The 14,830-nt window shown below is 41.1% G+C and overlaps 2 protein-coding genes across 3 annotated transcripts in view; both read left to right on the top strand.

Annotated features, from left to right (window-relative positions):
* Positions 1–204: 204 nt before the first annotated feature.
* Positions 205–11,365, top strand: LOC136678820 (APC membrane recruitment protein 3-like). Its single transcript, XM_066656966.1, has 2 exons — positions 205–2,675; positions 10,694–11,365. The coding sequence occupies exon 1, from the start codon at positions 368–370 to the stop codon at positions 2,657–2,659; it is 2,292 nt and encodes a 763-aa protein (XP_066513063.1). The 5' UTR covers positions 205–367; the 3' UTR covers positions 2,660–2,675; positions 10,694–11,365.
* Positions 11,366–14,402: 3,037 nt separating this feature from the next.
* The window catches only part of LOC136679585 (rho guanine nucleotide exchange factor 4-like), a 72,381-nt gene continuing 71,953 nt past the window's right edge, over positions 14,403–14,830 (top strand). For both annotated transcript variants that reach the window (XM_066658197.1, XM_066658196.1), the window contains exon 1: positions 14,403–14,675. In XM_066658197.1, the coding sequence (XP_066514294.1) occupies positions 14,505–14,675 (171 nt within the window). In that variant the 5' untranslated portion in view covers positions 14,403–14,504. The remainder of the gene's footprint in view (positions 14,676–14,830) is intronic.

Genomic DNA, 14,830 nt, shown 5'->3' with positions numbered 1-14,830 from the left:
TTATTTCCAGTTATGAATGTAACCAGGCTGCATGGAGTTGCCGATGAACCAAAAGCAGCCTCTAGGGGCCAGGAACAGCCCTAAAACTGATCCTGAAGAGGATGAAATTCTATGTGATTTTGGAAAGGGACCTTTAACAACATTGAATTATAGAACGTCCTCTGTAAATATTGTAGCTGTTCCAGAACCCTTGGATATTTCTTCCCCAGAGAGCTGTACCCAGGAACTTAGCTTGGTTAAAAAGAGCCAAACCTATGATTGTGTTCTAGATACTGGGTTCCGAGATGTAGTTAGGACTCCTACTATAAACTGTCATCAGAGGCTTGTTACCAGTGCCAGTTTTTCTGGATTTGGATCCAGTCCTTTGATGCTACGAGAAAATCAAAACCCATCTGGCCACAGCCGGGAAATAATTGACTACCGCAATCTTACGCCTCAAGTACCATTTGTGCCTTCCATCGCCAAGTCTATCCCAAAGAAGAGGATCTTTCTAAGGAAGCCCAAGAAGGCCATCAAAGACTTTTTTGTCCCCAAGAAGCACAGCAGCGAGAAAACTACATCTCCATGTGCACAGAGTGGACGTAGAACAACATCAAAACCAAACAAGAAGCCCTTGAGACGTCGCAAAACCTCTCGTGAATCCAACACCACACTTTCAGACTCCTCAAGTGAGTGTGGCGACAATGTCTGTGAAGATGCAGTATCTCTCAAAAGCTTTGGGTCTCAAGCCGGATGTGGCGAGATCTTTGTGGATGAGGAATATCTTGTGTCACTTGAGGGATCTCTGAAGCTTGAGACGGCTCATAAAATGAGTGATACTCCTAGGAGGAGTCCTTCTGCTACTGCCCTCCAAGGAGGCAAAGAGCAGCTGGCATCTCCTGCTCAACCAGAGGTTTTAGACCTATTTGGAATGTGGGAGACCTTCAACAGGACGATTTTTACAATGTCAACACCAGTTTCTGTATCGCCATCTACAAACAAGAGGTCAGATCTTCAAGAGTGCCCTCTCATCCCAGAAAAAGGTTCAGAGGCAAAGGTCTCAGAATTGACAGCTAGCATAGACACACCCAAAAGTGAGAACCAGGAAAGCACCAGTGATGAAGGATACTGTGATTATGTATCTAATGAAGACCACACCAGAAGCTCACTGACACCAGTCCATTCCAAAAAGTTCCCTAGAGACACTTACAGTGGAGATGCCCTCTATGAGCTTTTCTATGACCCTAGTGAAGCAGATATGACCCCAATCTTCGACGATGAGATGGACCTAACCCACAGCATCATTGGCCAGTCAAGTGACCTTCCATTATCCATGTACAGTTTCCATGTTGGAGCCGAGGAGAACCTGGCTCCTCCTCTGGCGGTGGACTTCATCAGCCATGAACTTCTGCAGAGCAACTGGGCTGGGAGGGATTGCTTATTGAAGCTGTGTGACACTGAAATATCACTGGCAATGGGTATAGTCAACTGGTTGAAGCAGAAGGCGGTCAAAGGCAGCCCAGAGTTGAGTCCTCCCATAAATAGCAGTGGTGATAGTGGATATCCTTGTCTTGGTGACAAATCACAAACAACCAAGACTGGAAATATACAAAGAGTCTCAGTTCTACAGACTGAAAATAGCCAAGAAGACATAAATAACTTTAAATCAAGTGATATTAGTCAGCTAGATGCTGGTCATCTTGCACTGGACCCCCAGAAACATAATGCACTTGTTTCAACTGTTACAACACCAGAGAGTCAACCAAGGACTCCAACAAGTCATGTGTGCTTCCGGATATTCAATATCAATTCCCCCTTGACTCCTACCAGGGATTTGCAGTCTCCGGTGGCACATTCTCCTGGCTCTGGAACAGGTTCCTTGTTTGTGCTTGCCATAAACAAAGAATCTCTTTGTGATTCTTGTAAGGCCTCCCTGAAACATGGTGCCAAAGAACTGCACCTGTGCCATTCCTGCACCTCCTTTATTGAGCAAATAAAAACATCAGAGCATTGGGCTCATGCCAGCCTCACACAGTCCAGGCCTGCAGGAACTCCCCAGACACTAAAGGGTGGGCTTCTCCCATCGCCAAGTAGCAGTTGTGGGGTGGCAAGTGACATCAGTATCCTTTCTCTGGTTGAGCAATGTGCCAGTCAAGTGTCCTCACTAAAGATTAACAAGCATCAGAACCTATCTGATTGTGGAAGAAAAGATAGCGCTCAGCCAGGGAAAGATACACAACCCAAGAAAGATCATTCCAGAAAGTACCTCAAGCACAAGCACAAGAAGAAAATGAAGGCAGCAGCAGTAGGCCTGGATGTTAGCTACTATGCTAATGGCAGGAATGGTGCCAGCCATCATATCCACAGTCCTTCTGTGCTGGAAGCAGAGGGGCTTGGCCTGGTCACAAGCAACGAATCTGATGACTTGTTTCTGGAGACCTACAAGAGTCCCTGCTGCTCACAAAGTAATTCACTCAGTGACACAACTTCCAGACCAACTTCCCTGCCTCTCTCTGGTGCTAACTGCTCTGAGATATCCAGAAAAGAGCGGCACAAAATCAAAGAGAGACAACATGAAAAATCCCAAAGGCACAAGAAGTCTGTAGTGAACAGGCATGGACCATCAGACAATGTCTTCCTCGTGGAGAAGGTGGAACAGAAGTGCAGGAAGCAGAAATGAGGCCTGAACCAAGCAGGTGCTTGAACCTTTCAACTCTAATTCACATATTGTTGTTTGTTGGTCTTCAATGTGTCTGAGGTTAGGTACAAAAGCTGACCAGGTTTGGCTGGAATACACATTCTAGGTTGTGTCAAAAGTTAGTATTTACCAGGAGTGGGGTTCGAACCCACATGGGCTTTAATCCCTGGGATATTAAGTCTAACACCTTTATTACTTTGCCATACTGGCTGACCTTTAGATGCTATCCATGTTGATACATAAAACAAAAGTTAATTGTACACACATAAGATCCATTAAAGAAACACTCGTTAAGGGTGGGTGTTTTAGCTCCTGGGCTCTCCCTACAGTTGCTGTCCTGAAATCAAATGACAGAGTCAAGGAGAGTATGTGGTTTTATATCCTCCTCCAAAAGTTAGTGCAGTTTCTGCAATGCTGAGCTTTAAGATCAAGGCTGCATATTTATCTACTGACCACAGCAAAGGGTTTACCAGGAGTGGGATTTGAACCCACACAGACAAATGTCCATTGGAGCTTAAGCCTTAACACCTTAACCTCTCAGCTCTCCTGGTTCACTTCCAAGTACTGTCCAGATTGTATTTGATCTATTGACCACTGCTCAGCCAGAAGAGGGGGTAGAACCCAGATGGACACATTTCGTTTGGATCCTAAGTCCAACACCTTAACATCTCTGCTACACTGGCTAGAATCTCATTTTGAGCTCAGCAGAGACTGAACTTGTCTATAAGATGTCCTACTCTACTTAGCATTGTTTAACATCCAAGTGCTTACCAGGAGTGGGGTTTGAACCCACACAGACATTTGTCTAATGGAGCTTAATTCCAACACCTTAAACAGTTGGCCATACTTGTTCACATATATATCTTAACCTATTGAGACATTGCATACCAAGACTAGCAATGCAAACAAAATAATTAAAGTGTACAGACCCAAGATGAAAAGCAGTAAATTTTGAGGCTGAATCTATATCTGACCACACCTCAGCATTTATCAGGATGGGGCTTGAACACAGGCAGACAGGAGCTTAAAGTCCAAAGCCTTAACCTCTCTGAAATCCAAGCCCATTATTGAAAGTTAGACAATATATACAAGGTCTACCATAACTGGCAACACATTCAAAATAACATATGTGTACATACTCAAGATCAAAGTCAGTAAAGCTTCAGGTTAATACTATATATACTGACCCCAGTTCAGTTTTTATTAGGAGTGGGATTCAAACCCATGTGGGCGTTTATCTATTGGATCTTGGATCTATTGGAAGTCCAAAGCCTTAACCTCTCAGCAAAATTGGCAAGTGCCTAAATCTAAACATATGAATATTGAACTTTTTAAACTTCAGCTGGTGAGAATTTCAGATTTCAGAATTGCAGCTCAGTGTTTAAGAGAGGGGTTTGAGCACACACTGATCTATCAGCTCTGAAGCCCAATGCCTTAATCTCTCATCCATCCTGGTTCATATTTATGGCTTTTATTGAGAGCTAATTTTAAAAAAATCTAGCTATTATGGAGAAAGTTTACATGGCTTGTTTATAATTTTAAATATTCATGAAAAAAATAGGATATTAACTGGATATAAACTGCCAGGCCCAGCTGGAGTGTGTGTGTGTGTTTGAGACTCATTCCCTCTGTGTGTCTGATTTGTATGATGCTCCTCACACAGAGTCCTCTACTTGGTCAGAAAGGTCCTCCAATCTCTGAACGGATCTACAGATGCACAAATTAGTTTTGCACTGTACTGACTGATATATTTGGTGCAAAACTGAGAATGAGCGGAAGTTGTCACGTGTGAGCGGACGAGACCGCATTTGTGACTCGTAGCTGCTGGTAAACAGCAAATGTGTATGTGTTTGAGACTGGTTCCCTCTGTGTCTGATTTGTACAAAGCTCATCAAACGGGCACTGTGCTAACACTAAGCTGGTGATTTGAAGGAGAAAATAATGGCTGTGAGAAACTGGCAGCAAGGACAGAGTTTTCCCTCAAGGCCTGAGAGTCATCTGTATCCTAGTGTCTGTTACTCCACCCTCCACCCTCATAATCAATGACACAGCTTCAGCTCCTCCACATCAAGGCTGAAAGCATTTATCAGAGCTACTGTGCAGATAAACAGAGTTGCAGAGGAGGCAGATGTTGATGTGTGCTGTCAGACAGCTGTAAATAGATGAAAATGTGCAGTTTTTCTCTTTTCTTTAAAGCTGCTTTGTGCTTGTCTCAGAGGAAAGGTCTGCTTTTCAGTTTCTCTGCATTTCTGCAGCGTTCCTTTCTTCTCTGTTGTTGTAATGATCGAGTTTAAAAGCCCAGTGTCAATCAGGGGATGGAGGGATGTATAATTAGATGCAGGAAAAGAGGAGCATCTGAGGGATTATTATTAGCTCCTTCTTGCACACTGTACCACAAGGAGAACTTAAGAAAAATCATCAGAGCATCATATGACTTCAGTCTGACTCAGTCCAAAAATAGCTAATAATGATTATATTAGTAATCAATGACAATATGCTCATTTGATTTTGGACAAAATGCAATTCACAATATTGTCACAATTTTGAGACAATGTCTCAAAATGAGTAATATAATTTATACAGCTCTGTTTGTAAAAATAATAATAATAATAATAATAATTAGACATCATATGTAACAATCAAATTAATAGATTACATTTGTGAGGTTTAAGAAAGATTGTAAATTGTTTCCAAAAGAAACGTAATCTGATTGAATCTCAATCAGATATTTAAAGGGGAGGAGAGGAAAATGAGCAGAGAACTGATGACAGACATGAGAGGTTTTGTATTTTAAAGCTTGTCTTCACCAGCATCCAAAGATTTCCTCCTTAAAGCTCTCTGCTCTTTGCAGGAAACCATAGCAACAGCATAGCAACCGCATCACTGCAGAGAGTCAGATGGATAAACACTGCCCTCCTCATGTCCGCACACTGTAGGTAATAGCCTCGTTTGATTGGCTGAGCAGTCCTGGCTCATTTAGCTTTTTGAGTATCATTGCTGTATCCAGAGTTTAAGACTATCCATTTAACAATGGAGATATTATTACCCCTAACACTGTCTTTCTGAAGACCTGCCCACTGGACCAAACCCCTCTCATCGATACAAATCCTCCCTCTTCTTTTATTTGGCCAGTAATTCAAAGCTTTGTGAAGTGCTGTTCATTCATTCATTGTCTGAAACCGTTTATCCAATTCAGGGTCACGGTGGGTCCGGTACCTACCCGGAATCACTGGGCGCAAGGCAGGAACACACCCTGGAGGGGGCGCCTGTCCTTCACAAGGCAGCACACACTCACACTTACGGACACTTTTGAGCAGCCAATCCACCTACCAATGTGTGTTTTTGGACTGTGGGAGGAAACCCACACGGACACGGGACTCAAACCCACAACCTCCAGGTCCCTGGAACTGTGTGACTGCGACACTACCTGCTGTGCCACCGTGCCATCCCAAGTGCTGATCAATAATGTTCAATAATCCATGTCGATATATTGATATGTAGCACCCCCTGTTGTAGCCTCTGTCATTTCATGTCCTAAGCACTGTTCTCTCCACGTCTCCTTCCTACTTTCACTCATTCATTTGTTTGGTTGTTGATTGACTGGTTGAGTGCTTGTCATCAGGTTATGATGGTGTTGTCTGTTGGTTCTGGCTATTTTTCACTAAATAACAGAATACCACAAATTTTCAGTGTCTCCACTGTGTTGGGGATGATGTAGAGATTATTTAAAATCGATGGGAGGATGTGCGGAGGTTATATGCAAATATTATACCATTTTATATAAGGTACTTCAGCATCTGTACCCTCACTCCATCTAGACTGTGTTTCTGCCTTGTGCCCAACGATTCTGGGTCAGTTCTGGAACCATCTTAACCAGGGCTCTGGTTCAAGCTTGCTTGGAGTGAGACTTGGTGGGTATATATTACCTGATAATCCGACAGAAAGAGAACCCGATAGTTCTCTTTCACCTCCAGCTTGCCCCCCTGTCGACAGAACACCACTCCCCCCAAAAGCTCACTCAAGTAAACTTGGAAAATTGAGAGCTCTGTTCACAGTTGAGGGCTAAAATTCAGCCTTGTTCAATTTTTATTGACTATCTGAGCTATTTCTCCCACCATTCATGTTTTTATGCTTTTTATAAGTATTATTAGTGGACTACTTCTATTCAGATACCTTACTGACCTCCTGTGCACCAGGCTCTTTAATAATTCAGCTTCAGTACCGAGGAAATGGAAGCAGAAATGGAACCTAAGTAGAATTGGCATTAATAATTCAGCAAGATTGTCTGCTGCTGTTGATTTTGGAGGTGGTGTTCAATCAAACCCACATTACAGATTTCTGATGCTTTTGTTTGTACTTGGATGGAAAAGGTGCAGGCCTTGTTCACACAAATTTGGAGATTTTTTGGAGATCTGCGTTGTGCCCTTCCACCCTTTCCAGACACACTTTTACAGTGTAAGAGGAGATGTTTGGAGCTTTTGGAAAAAGCAGATACAACACATGGTTCTGTGTCTATTGACGTTAATGCATCCCCACCAAAGGGGCACTACATTTGTGCAGATTCTCTGAAAGCTTACGGATACAGATGGAATGGAGCAGTACCACAGTGACACATGTGAGAGGGCAGCAGCCCATAGTGAAACATGACCTCCTCATAACCACCTCACATACCACTGCTGTTTATAATAATTTACAGTAATTTATTCTCTGATTCTCTGATTCTAGTGTGATGTTCTCCTTTGTGACGGTGTGTAGGCAGGGTTTTGTCCTCCTTTTTGGGGAGTCCCAGCGTAGCGCCAACATTTTTTATAGAGCGTTGTAACTACAAATGTTTGGTGTGATATTTGAGCTCCCTTATAATCTCACATTTTAGCTCATTATCATTAATGTATTATTGTATTATTATTCAGTCAGCATTTGCCTCCACTGGAAATATTCATGATAGCTGTTGTATTGACATCAAGTGGTTGTAAAAGGTTTGTCTGCATGTGGGGGACCCATTCTATGGCATATACTGGTTCATTTAGAGACCACACAGTAACTTGATTTTTCAGCTTTATCAGATCACACTTTATAGAATACAGTTTTACAAATAATAAATAATCACTCTCATAAACACTGTTTCTGTGTTGTGGTAAAAAGACTGATTGCACCTTATAACTCTTGTCTGTTGTGTTAGGGATTGAAGGCCTGCAGCTGCCTTGGTTCTCAGGGACTGGTTGTGAAGCTGTAGTTAATGAGCTCTTAGTTAGATGTAGGTCGTTGTAAAAACTGGCAGCACATTAAACAGCAGCTGCTGCTGAAGTCGTGTGAATACTACTGGCATTTAACTTTAACTGGGCAGTGAGTAAAGAGGTTCAGTGTTTCTCTGTCTGGAGCACAGCCTTCACCATTCAGCTTTACATATTCTGCCAGGGTGTTCAGACAATACTGAGTCATAGATGGACTGTGGCTTGAGGCGGTTACCATGGCACCATGGTTTATTGTTTATAGTAGCATATATATATACACACGTTGGTAGGTGGATTGGTGACTCAAGAGAATGTGTGTGTGTGTGAGTGTGTCACCATGTGTAGGACTGGCGTCCCCTCCAGTGTGTGTTCCCACCTTGTGCCCAATGATTCCGGGTAGGCTCCGGATCCTCCTCGACCCTGAACTGGATAAGTAGTTACAGACAATGAATGATCACACCTATGGGCACTTTTGAGTCACCAATCCACCTACCAACGTGTGTGTTTGGACTGTACCAGGTATGGTATGTATACACAGACAAACCATATACTACATATATATCATTAAATACAGCACATATATACTGTCACTGAAATGAAGGGTGTGTGTAGTAGCTGTTGAAAAATAGCTGGTGATTAGTTCTGGCTCACACACACCGCTTCAACTCATCCCAGAGGAACTGGATGGAGCTCCCAGTTCCAAGCTCCTCTGGTGAACCCTTGGCATTGGGCCTGGTGAAGTTAGGATCTTGTGCCACTGCTCCACAGCCTCCTATCAATCAAAGGAAGCTTTAATATGGTCAGTTACACTTTAATAAATGTAAATAAAGTAAATGAAAGTGTTCTGAGGTCAGTCGGACAGTAGATCAGTGATGAGGTGACGTAATGGGAGGACCCAGGAGGACCATAAACACTGAATAGTCATTTTATTTCACCACTTAGTTTTGTTTTTCTCTGTTTTCACAGCTGTTTCACACCACATCTGGAAAGAATGAGAGGACACTTCCTCTCTAGCTGCCCCCAAGGTTCTCCCCTCAGAGAGAAACATGGTTATCACTGTTTAATCAGCTGGTTTTTATCCTGGGTGTATAAAATCAGTTCTTTAACTGTGCCTTTTTAAGCTTATTTATATATATACCAATCAGCCACAACATTACAGCCACCTCATTGTATCTAAACTCACTGTCCGCTCTCTCGGCTCTACTGTCCATTCCTGTCATTCTGTAGTTTTGCAGTTACAGTGTATTCAATTTGTTGTTCTGCATACATTGTTACCTTCCTTTGCTCATGCTCTTCAGTGGTCAGGACCCCCTCAGAGCAGGTATGATTTGGGTGGTGGATCATTCTCAGCGCTGCAGTGACACTGACATGGTGGTGGTGTGTTAGTGTGTGTCCTGCTGGTACGAGTGGATCAGACACAGCAGTTCTGTGGACAATGTTTTGTGTCCACTGATGAGGGACTAAAGGACAATCGACTCTGAGCTAGTGACCCACTGAGAACAGAGCTTATGTGTTCTGCCATTACACGTTTCTGCCCCTGTGCGGCAGTGCTTACATTTTATTTCCCCCTGACACTATTACCCCCACCCCTTAAAAAGTTTGAGGACACCTAGCTCCTACAAATATGCCTTTATGAAAAGAAGGGTATTTGTTTCTTTTCACTGGAATTAAACAATTTTCTCAATTAAACAATTAAACATTTTCTCTCAGTAAACACACGGATCCTAAAACAGTGGAGAAGACTGTGAGATGTGTGTTATGAAGCAGATGTGCTGCAGCTGGTTTCGAGGTGTGTGGGGGTAGGGTGGGGGGCTCTGGACCGTCCTCGCTTCTTCAGCGGAGGAGTGGAGTTGGATAAAGCCTCTTTCTGTTTATTTTCGGACAGTGACTCCACTGTGGATTCAGCCCTGTGGCGTTGTGACTTTAAAGCCAACAGAGGAGTGTAATTTCTTATGAACTGAGGGGTTTATATCAGAACTCTGTTCCTCTTGACTGCTCTCCTGGGAAAAGATTATTTGAGCATAGCTCTGAGGATCTGATGGTTTTCAGCCTCATAATCATCAGTGAGGATCAGGGGCTAGTGTTGTTGATTAGTTCTGGATCACACTCACCACGCTAACTAATCCCAGAGGAACTTCATCGCTCCAGAGAAGACAGTTCCACTTTATGCCCCACTAGCCCTGGCTTGGCATTGGGTCTTGTGATGTCAGGTTGTGCTTTTCATGTCTGCTTTTTAGTGTCCTATATTTTGCACTATGTTTATCTATAGGGTTTATACATACTATGTACACAAGAAGTGCAACTTAAGCAGCTGTAGTTCACACACACAATAAAGGGTGTCTACAAACATATGGACACATAATGTGTATTACATGAACATAGTTTTGCTTTTTCTTTTTGATATTGTTGATGCAGTATATCATTGCTGTTCAATTAACAGCATGTACCTCTCAAAATAGTAACTTTCCAGGAGAAGGAAAAAACCTTAATTTTCAATGGAAGTCAGTTTAAAAATGTTTAATTCAGAGTAATTTTGGAGCATTTCTATTGGTCCATTCATTATGAAATGTTCACACAATATGAAGGACAGCTCCTGTGTTCAAGTGAAGTAGCAGCAACTACTTATATAGTTATAAGTACTAGTTATATGACTTTTAATGAGTGCAGGGATTATGTCAATTCATTGTATTATGGTGTAACTTATGGGTCCAAAGACCCTCACTGCTGCAGTTCTGTACTCTTAATATATGCATGGATACTGATGTGTTTTCTGCATCTGTTACAGACTACTACGCTGTGAATCCAGGACTGTCTGCCCGGAGCTGAGTCCAGTGGGAAAACTGAGGCAGCTAAAATCTCCAGCAGCTGTCGGGATCCTGTTATTTCTCTGGATTTATCAGTACTGCCGACCGGGTCATCTGTAGCTCTTCACCTGAACTGTTCATCTGAACTCTTCATATAAACGCTTCATTTGTAATTCTTTATCTAAACTCTTCTTTACTGGCAGTTCATCTGTAGCTCTTCACTTGAACTGTTCCCCTGTAGTTCTTCATCTGAACTGTTCCAGCCCTGACTGAAAAGAAGTTTAAGCTCCTTCTTTTTTCTTAGGATCTGGTTCCTTTCCTTCAGAAGAAGTGATGTCAGCAGCGGCAACTGATTCAAAACAATATTCTTTTCTTTTTTATGAATATTTACAAGTTTATTATCAATTTCCAAGCAAAATTACTGTAGCATACTGCACTGAAACACCACAGAATTACTATACTGTACTAAACGGTACTGTACTAATATATTGTAGAATTACTGTACATAATACTGTAAAGTTACTATAAAACGGTCATAATTTGCCAACATAAAATTGAAATAAATCATTATATGCACTATACTGCACTATAATATTGAATATGCTAATACTAGAATATGTTTATGAGTTATTATGCAGTGATGTTTACAGTTAGTACAGCTTCTATAGAATGATCATATATGAATATATTAATTATATTTAAATTATATCAAAACTTCTACAGACCATACACTGATTAAAGTACAGATGAAGTTATATTAAATATATTTAATATATAAGATATGTTAAATGTGCTATCTATTTACGATAGTACAGTATAGTAACAGTGAACTACAGTGTGTTTCTTAAAAACTGCAGTAGGTAGTGTGTACTGTTTTGTGTGCTACATGGGAATGTGTGTGTGTGTGTGTGTGTGTGTGTGTGCGCGCGGGCAGCACCAGGGGTCTGTGTGTGAACAAATGAAGAGTGTTAGTGTTACACTCAGATGTTTCCTCTTTTAAAGAGTTTCAGTGTTTATGCTAATTAGTGTTTATGTAAATGAGGATGAATGCAAACCAGCCAATGAATGGGGAGCTGTTTCTTTGAGAGGGAGTCTGTGATCTGGTAGATGTGAACTGAGTCTGTGGCCAGGGTTCAGTAGAGACCCATTCAAATACACACACACATACACACACAATGGCCTTTTAGTCCAAAGCAGGTGAAAGGATTCCTAATTTGATGAAGGTGTGTGGTCATTTATTTTATGACACTAACACTGAGAAAATTGAATATCATCGCTGTCAACTTAAAACACGTTTCTCCATGTTTGTGGATTTTTAATTTACTACATTATTTGAACACATCAGCATGAAAATTTCATCATGAATCGACCAATAGAAATGGTCCAAAATTAAAAATTGAATTCCATTGAATTTGTACCTGTAAAGTTACAATGTTGGAAAATGGTTTTCATTGGACAGCGACGGTATATTTCTTAAATTTGAGACAATTGTTAACATTTTCTGAAATATTTTATATTAGATTTTAAATCTTTAATCTATCATCTCTTTTTGGGGACATGTGCATGATAAAAACACCTAATCCTTTAGATATAATCACCTCCAAAACGTAAGAGACCATCCTTCATTTATATAATGTTCTGTTCCGGTCAGGAGCCTCTCACTTGTTCTTCAAGTTAATTCCAAATCCAGTCACCTGTTACAGTTTCTCATGCAGTGTAACAGGGGCTTGTGTTCTGACCCAGTTCTGTCAGAGTGGCGTTAACACTTTCAGCAGTGTGTGTTCTGACCCAGTTTTGTCAGAGTGGTGTTAACCCTTTCAGCAGTGTGTGTTCTGACCCGGTTCTGTCAGAGTGGCGTTAACTGACCCTTCACTCACTTCCTGATATACACTCCACCCTCAACAGGGGGCACTGTAACAGATCATCAACATTATTCATATTTCATATTGATCATTTTACATAGAAAACAGAAATGAAACGTTCTCTTTTTCTCTTTTTCAAAACCCAGCTTTCCCCACAATTTTGGAGATTCATGTTTTGATCTCATTGGGAATGAAGCCAAAAGTGACGGCTACTTCCCCACCTATTTTTGGTGATGTCACTCAAATTTTTCTAGTCAAACCCAGTAAGAGCCTGTGATCAAGCAGAAGGGGAAGGACATGTACAGAATAGAAATATACAATAGAAACTCAGACAAACATTTAACATAGAGCAGCTTTATTTTTCCCAAGTGCATCTGGAGATGAAACATTGAACACATTAATGGAGGGGTGTCCCAGGAATTTTGACAGCCAGTGTACACCACCATACATCATCGTCCACACAGCAATAACACCACACACTGTAGAGAATGCTGTTTATGAATGTGCTCTTATTATAGCTGCCCTTCTTCAGAGTGTCTTTTCCAGAACAAACAAGAGGCCGAGTGACTTTCTGTAGCTTTGTATTTCCTCCTGAAATGGTTTTATTTTAAAAACAATGTCATTTCTCAGGTGTCTAAGCTGTTTCAATGTATTTGAGGACAAATGTCATGTGTGATGATCATTTAGAACTCTAACAGTGAGCAGAATCAAGTCGTTATTGATTTTACATCCAGTTATCAATATGATGCATGATGATGTTTTGTAAATTAGAAATGTTCAACTTTAGAAGCTGTTCCTGTGGAAAATCAATGGAATTATATTATACAGTGATATTTATCTGGTGCCAGTGAAATCTCTGTGGACACGAGGCAGCTGTTATTATTATTATTATTATTATTATTATTATTATTATTATTATTATTATTATTATTGTTGTTGTTGTTGTTGTTGTTATTATTATTATTAGTGAATCTGTGCAATATTTCTGCAGTTATTAATGCAAATAAAATGATACAAATCAAAGTTGTAAATGTGAGTTGATGCTAATGGAGACCCTCAAATGTTACAGGTGTAAAAATGCTTGAACAATGCAAAATTATGAATGAATGTTCCCATGTTCTACAGAGAATACATTTCAAAATCGCATATTTTTTCAGTTCAGAACTCAAAAAATTTAATCCATAGGATTTTCTAAAATTGAATGCATAGGAACAAATGAAACATTCATTCATTGTCTGTAACTGCTTATACAGTTCAGGGTTATGGTGGGTCCGGATCCAACCTGGAATCATTGGGGCACAAGGATCGTGGGAGGAAATTGGAGCATCTGGAAGAAACCCACACAGACACAGGTAGAACACAACAACTCCTCACAGACAGCCACCTGGAGCGGGACTTGAACCCACAACCTCCAGGTCCCTGGAGCAGTGTGACTGTGAAACTACCTACTGCGCCACTCTACCACCAAAATGAAACCTAATTAAAATGTAAAATATATGATTATTTTTATTCTAGGTTAAAATCATTAACAATATTGCCATATTTACGTTCATCCTCTATTATATTATTCTTACTAAAATCTCAGGGTAAGACATATTTGAAATATTATATTGTAAAAGAAAATCCTAAGCAAATAAATAAAAAAAATAAACAAAGCAAAATAAGATAACTGAGCACAGTCCCTGCTGTGGACGCCAGGTGGAGACTTCACTGGTTTAAAGTTCAGGACTCAGTGCTCCGGGTCTTAGACTGCTGGAGAGTCCTGGAGAAGAGTGTGTGTTAATCTGGGGAGAGAGAGAAAAGTGAAGAGAGGTAGAGTTAAGAAAATACGGAGTAAACATAGGGAGATATGGAGGTGAAGATGTGCGGGGAATGATCCGGAGAGAAGGAGTCTGAAAGGGTGATAACTTTCCTCGGATAAACTCCAGAGATGGAAGAAGACGGAGGGAGCAGAGAGGAGGACGGAGGGAGCAGAGAGGAGGAGAGTGGAGAAATAGAGCACACTCTTCTCCACCTGTCGTGTTTGCCAGAGAGATACATGAGAGCCAAGTTCTCTCTCTCTGCTTACATCTTCTGCTGGGCTCTAGTTAAACTCTGCCAGGTGAGAAAACTCTCTCTCTCTCTCTCTCTCTCTCTCTCTCTCTCTCTCTCTCTCTAACAGTGTTTATTTGAGCAAGAGAGAAAGAGAGAACCTTTCATTTCTGTTTCTCTGTACAATCCACAAGATTAAACCGATACCAAATTGAAAAATATTGA

This window comes from Hoplias malabaricus, chromosome Y (genome assembly GCF_029633855.1).
Source record: "Hoplias malabaricus isolate fHopMal1 chromosome Y, fHopMal1.hap1, whole genome shotgun sequence".
Lineage (NCBI taxonomy): Eukaryota > Metazoa > Chordata > Actinopteri > Characiformes > Erythrinidae > Hoplias > Hoplias malabaricus.
This window is presented reverse-complemented; position numbering and strand designations above follow the sequence as displayed.